The sequence below is a fragment of the Carlito syrichta genome, unplaced genomic scaffold, assembly GCF_000164805.1.
Source record: "Carlito syrichta isolate Samal-C Ts95f unplaced genomic scaffold, Tarsius_syrichta-2.0.1 Scaffold305170, whole genome shotgun sequence".
Taxonomy (NCBI): Eukaryota; Metazoa; Chordata; class Mammalia; order Primates; family Tarsiidae; genus Carlito; species Carlito syrichta.
Window position 1 is genome coordinate 746,774 of NW_007249266.1, and position 6,000 is coordinate 752,773.

The window sequence follows — 6,000 nt, forward strand, 5'->3', positions numbered from 1 at the left end:
AGGGTGTGGGAAGAAATGAGGTGAACATTATCTAGATGAAAGCAGTGGGCATTCTGTGACTGCATGCCATTATGTTTGCAGGAGACTGAAACCTCTAGGTGGGAGTCAGGCCACTGATTATGTGTCTAAAGCAGGGGGTGGACTCTTGGAGTGTGATCATCCTCCCAACTTCCTCTGGGCATGATGCACCCCCACGTCCCCCCCACCAACCAGCGTATCTTGATGCTGTGTGGCTACCCTATCTACCAGGGTGTTGTCATGTCTGTTGACCCTTAGTCCATCTGGTTAAAAATTGGCAGGCAGTATGGAGGAGTGGGAGAAATGCTGACTTTGGAGCAAGGTGGGCCTGGGTTTGAATCTTGGTTTTGCTACTTCCTAGCCTGTGTGATGTGGATAAGCAGCTTGAAATTGGTGACTCAATTTCCTTATCTGTAAAGAGAAAGGAGTCATAAAGTCTTTCCCATAGAGCTATTGGGTGATTTAAATGAGGAGATGGATGTACAGTGCCTGGTATGCAGGAGGAATAAGGTCCTGGTGTTTCTCTCCTTTTCACCACACTGATAGGAAGAGATTAACACATATTTGTGTTCTGCATTGGGGGTTTCACTGACCCAAGAAATAACCACATCTTTATTGTTTTCAAGTTGTGAATTGTGTTTATAGTGAAAAAGAAGATTTGGTCATGACAAAAGCAGGACGCTCATGGGATGACTTGTGAGTGTATGGTGGGTTCAGAGTGCCTCTACAGTGGGGAAGGCTTAAAGAATCTCATACCTCTGGACATTAGATTGCATTGTGATGCTCTGGTACTCATGTTGGTGGTTTCGGGGGGAAAGCAAGTATGACTCCACCTGCAAAATCAGAAGATTTTTCCTGCCACAATACACCATTGGCTTCTTCTCTACTTTGGTTAGTATTTGCTCTGGAAATTCAAAGCTGACCCATGTGTGAGTCCTCTGGTCAAGAACTACTGGGCGTTTGGATTTTCTCAACTGTGACCCCTCCTATCAAGATGATGGATACATCATGCACCTTGCAAAAAAGCTCTTTTTTTTTTTTCCTGCTTCTTTTTCTTTTTTATGAATCAGGGTCTCACTTTGTTGACCAGGCTGGGGTGCAGTGGCATGATCACGGCTCACTGTAGGCTCAAACTCCTGGGCTCAAGTGATCCAGATCCTCCTATTTCAGCTTCCTGAATACCTGGAACTACAGGTTCGTGCCACCATATCTAGCTAATTTTTAAAATTTTTATAGAGGGAGAAGTCTTGCTATGGTGCCCAGGCTGGTCTCAAACTCATGGGCTCAAGCAATCCTCCCACCTCAGCCTCCCAAAGTGCTGGGATTACAGGCATGAGCCACTGCACCTAGCCCCAAAACAGCTTTATGAACTTGTACTGAAAGGTACACGAGAGAAAAAATAGATGAATGTATACCCTTTAAAAACAACATTTGGGAAAAAATGCTGTATCAGAAGGAAAGCTGAGGGCACCCTGTGGGGACAGGTGGGTATGGAGATTAGCTTATTCATGGAGTCTTAAGATGAAAGGGAGGTGTAGTCACTGACCAACATGATATTCTCCTTCCCTTGAAAACATCTCAGGTTGTTGGAGACCTTCCTGCTGAGCAGGTAAAGGGACTCATTTTGAGTCCCTAGGAGGGAGAAGTTTGGTTCCTGTGATTCTGCCCAGGTGTTTCCTGTCAATGGGTGTGCTCTAGGAGGTAACATCCGAGCTCTGTTTTTTTATGGGTTGTTCTGTTTGTTTTTGTTTTGTTTTTTTTGTTTTTTCTTCCATCCTGTTTCCCAGGGAGCCCTCGAGGAGCAGCTGGCCCTGACTGGGGACTGTGCCTATAATGCACACTTTGGGGAGAGCATCGCCAGCCTGGATGACCTTGATGATGATGGGTTCCCAGGTGAGTGAGCGCGGGGTGCCCCTCCAGGTATAACATGCCACCTGCTTCAGAGGGGCAGCCTGCCCTCTGTCTGTCCGTCTCCAGCAACACACTCCTGAATCTACCTGCCTAGTCTTAAGGCCCATCAATGTGCTGTGGGAAGAGGATAACTTTTAGAGATGTTGTCCATGTAGAAACTCAGACTGAGCTTTGAACTCACTGGAGTTTTGCTTCTGCATAATCCTTTCTTTTTTTTTTTTAAGTTGGAGTCTCACTCTGTCACCCAGACTGGAGTGCAGTGGCTGCTCCCGGCCACCGTAGCCTCGAACTGCTGGGCTCCAGCAATCCTTCCACCTCAGCATTCCAAGTAGCTGGAACTGCAGGCGTGCGCTACCACGCCTGGCTAATTTTTGATTTATTGTAGAGATGAGGTCTCACCAAGTTGCCCAGGCGGGTCTTGAACCCGCAGGCTCAGGCAATCCACTCACCTCAGCCTCCCAAAGCATGGGATTATAGGCTGAGCCACCGAGCCCGGCTGCATACTCCTTTCTTATCAGCTCAGTGTTCTTTGCCGTTTGCAGTAGAAGCAAACCTTGGGGCCTATTCATTCAGGTCTTCTTGCAGCAGAGAAGTTTGAACCAGCTTCCTCCCACTACAAACTCTTCTTGTTTCTGTGCCCCCGATGCTCCATGATGTTAGACGCTCTGCCATGATGTTAGAGAAATGAGTCAGGAGAGATTTAGACAATTAGGCATTGTTTCCCCTGACAGTGGCAGCAGCTGGATTGCCTTTTGAGTTGGTGCATGTCGGGAGGTGTGGAGGCATATATGCCTAATATCCAGGTCTGTTTGGACAGCAGTATCCCTCGCAGCCTCCTGGCCTCCCTCTCTGGCACACACAGTACACAGACTTGGAAGAGCCGTGTCCCCAGGGTGTGTGGCCGGGAGGGGAGAAACCCTTGCCCAGGGCAGGCATCCAGGCTCACCCACAGAGAGCCTCATTCAGAGAGAGGGGGGACCTCCATCTCCAGGTCATGTGGATACATGCTCCTCACCCTTGACCTCACTTCTACAGACACACGACTTTGTTAGACGCAGAGGGAAAAACCTGAAGAAGACCTAGGCTTTGTTCCAGAAGTTGTCAATCTGTGAGAGTACTGTTGATTTTTTGTGTGTGAAGTGAATGCAATTCTTTTTCTTTTTCTTTTATTTTAAAAATTATTTATTTACTTAGTGAATGCAATTCTATGCGTGTCCTTTGTCCAGGAATAGAGTTGACTTTCTCAGTCTGCGGTTCCGTTGTCTGTGGAATTCCCCTCTCCGACAGAAGTTTAGGGCAGGTAGTTTATGTTTGCCTTTCTTTTATTGGATGAGTCAATGACTCTTCTTATGAGAATAAGGTAGAAACTTTTCTGGAACTAAATTCTTCTTAGCATCTCTTCTTTCTATTTTTTTTTTCTGCTAAGAGATCACATGCCTAATTTAATGCTTGTACAATCTACAGACAAGGATTCTGGTATCCAGGGGGCTTAGACATGATAACTGGAATTAGAGAAGTCATTTATATTTATTGTTATATTATTAATATATTTTGTTTTAGATTCGGGGGTACGCATGCATGTTCATTACATGGACACATTGGACAGTGGTGGGGTTTGGGTCTCAGGGGTCTCAGGTGGCTCATTCTCTAGATAGTGAACATTATTCCCGGTAGGTAGTTTCTGATCGTAACCCCTAAGCACCTCTCTTCCCACCTTATTGGTGTCCCCAGTGTCCATTATTTCCATCTTTGTCACCATTTAGCTCCCACATATGAGTGAGAAATGCAGTGTTTTCTGTTTCTGAATCAGTTTCTGAGAATGATGATCTCCAGCTTGATCCATATTGCTGCAACGGACATCATTTCATTCTTTTTTTATGGCTGCATAGTATTCTATGGTATATGTATGCCCTGTTTTCATTATCCACTGATTGATTGATGGGCATTTAGGCTGATTCCACATCTTTGCAATTGTGAATTATTCTGCAGTGAACACGTGGGTGCTGGTGTCTTTATATAATGACTTCTGTTTCTTAGGATAGATACCTAATAGTGAGATTGCTGGATCAAATAGTAGATTTACTTTTAGTTCTTTGAGTAATTTCTATACTGCTTTCCATGGAGGTTGTACTAATTTACACTCTCACCAACAATGTGTAAGTGTTCCCTTTTCTCCGTATCCTTGCCAGCATCTATTGTTTTTTTATTATTATATTTTTTTTTAGTTGGAGTCTCACTCCATCGCCTAGGCTGGAGTGTAGTAGCATGCTCACGGCCACCCTAGTGTTGACCTGCTGGCCCTTGGTGATCCTTCCACCTCAGCCTTCCAAGTAGCTGGAACTACAGGCACGCACTACCATGCCTGGCTAAATTTTTATTTATTGTAGAGACGAGATCTTGCCAAGTTGCCTGGGCTGGTCTTGAACCCGCGGGCTCAGACAATCCACTTGCCTTGGCCTCCCAAAGTGCTGGGATTACAGGCTGAGCCACCGAGCCTGGCCTGTTTTTTGATTTTTTAAACAATGGTCATTCTGATTGGTGTAAGGTATCTCATTTCCCTGATTATGAGTGATGTTGACCATTTTTTATATGTTTATTGACCATTTGTTTATCTTCTTTTGAGAGATATCTGTTCATGCCGTTTGCCCACTTTTTAATGGGGTTATTTGCATTTTTCTTGTTGATTTGTTTGAGTTCTTTGTGGATTCTGGATATCAGTCCTTTGTCAGATGTATAGTTTGTGAATATCTTCTCCCGTCTTGTAGGTTGCCTATTTGCTCTGTTGATTATTTCTTTTGCTGGAAGTCACACTTATATTATTCCATATGGTTTTTCTAACCCAGAGCTGTTTTTCTCTCCTCAGACGTGGCCATTGGTGCACCCAAGGAGGACGACTTTGCAGGTGCTGTCTATATATATCATGGTGATGCCAGTGGGATAGTCCCCCAGTACTCAATGGTACGTGGTGTGAGAGGGATATGGTAATTGTTTGTTCATACATTCATTTAACAAACATGTATGGAACCTTCACTATGCACAATGGGAGTATAAAGGAAAACACAACACTGCTTTCTAATGAAAATCCTTCAGGGAAAGACAGAAACAATTGACATTGCCTATTGAACACAAAATAGTATTCTTAGAAACTTTTATTTGCTCATATTCAGGGATGTATTCTGTCTACAAAAGGTGATATCCATCTCTTACCCAGAGTTAGAGTCATCTAATTAAGAAGAGAGGGGAAGATTTCTCTTTTTGATTACTCCTTTGTCAACCATCTACACTAAACCAAAGGAATATGCTTAAAAGTATAATCTAGCCGGGCTTGGTGGCTCAGCCTGTAATCCCGTGCCTTTGGGAGGCTGAGGTGAGTGGATTGCCTGAGCCCGCGGGTTCGAGACCCGCCTGGGTGACTTGGCGAGACCGCATCTCTACAATAAATCAAAAACTAGCCGGGCATGGTAGCGTGTGCCTGTAGTTCCAGCTACTTGGAAGGCTGAGGCGGAAGGATCACCGGAGCCTAGCAGGTCGAGGCTGTGGTGACCGGGAGCGGCCACTGCTCTCCAGTCTGGGTGACTGAGTGAGACTCCAACTCAAAAAAAAAAAAAAAATAGTATAATCTAGAGAGACAGTGATCCATGGAGGAGGGGCCTGAGTATTCACAGGCTATGGTCACAATTGGCATTCAAATCAGGAGCCAGTCAAGACTCTGGCCTTGTGCCCTAGACTCAGGAACGTGGAAGTGGTAAGTTCTGTTTTTTTGCCATATCAGCTTGGTGTTCAATCTTGCTGATGGTATCAAGCCCAGCCCATGGGAAAAAAGGAAGTCACACTCTCAATGGAAGCACTGTCAGGATATTTGTGGATGTCTGTGTATGGAGGGCACTGGCCCATGTCTTTCTCCCAGTGGGCTAGTGACAGAAGGGGACACACATCGAGAAATTCCCAATCAACAAATATTTATTTATTGAACACTTATATGCATTAACCATTTCCTATTCATGTTTATATGTACTTTTTTTTTTTTTTTTTGAGTTGGAGTCTCACTCTGTCACCCAGACTGGAGTGCAG

The 6,000-nt window shown here is 44.8% G+C and overlaps 1 protein-coding gene across 1 annotated transcript in view; it reads left to right on the forward strand.

Annotated features, from left to right (window-relative positions):
- Positions 1–6,000, forward strand: part of ITGA9 (integrin subunit alpha 9) — a gene marked incomplete at its 3' end in the record, with an annotated part of 153,788 nt that overhangs the window by 70,079 nt on the left and 77,709 nt on the right. The window contains exons 11-12 of the mRNA XM_008061272.1: positions 1,806–1,911; positions 4,793–4,887. Coding sequence (XP_008059463.1) covers positions 1,806–1,911; positions 4,793–4,887 — 201 coding nt within the window. The remainder of the gene's footprint in view (positions 1–1,805; positions 1,912–4,792; positions 4,888–6,000) is intronic.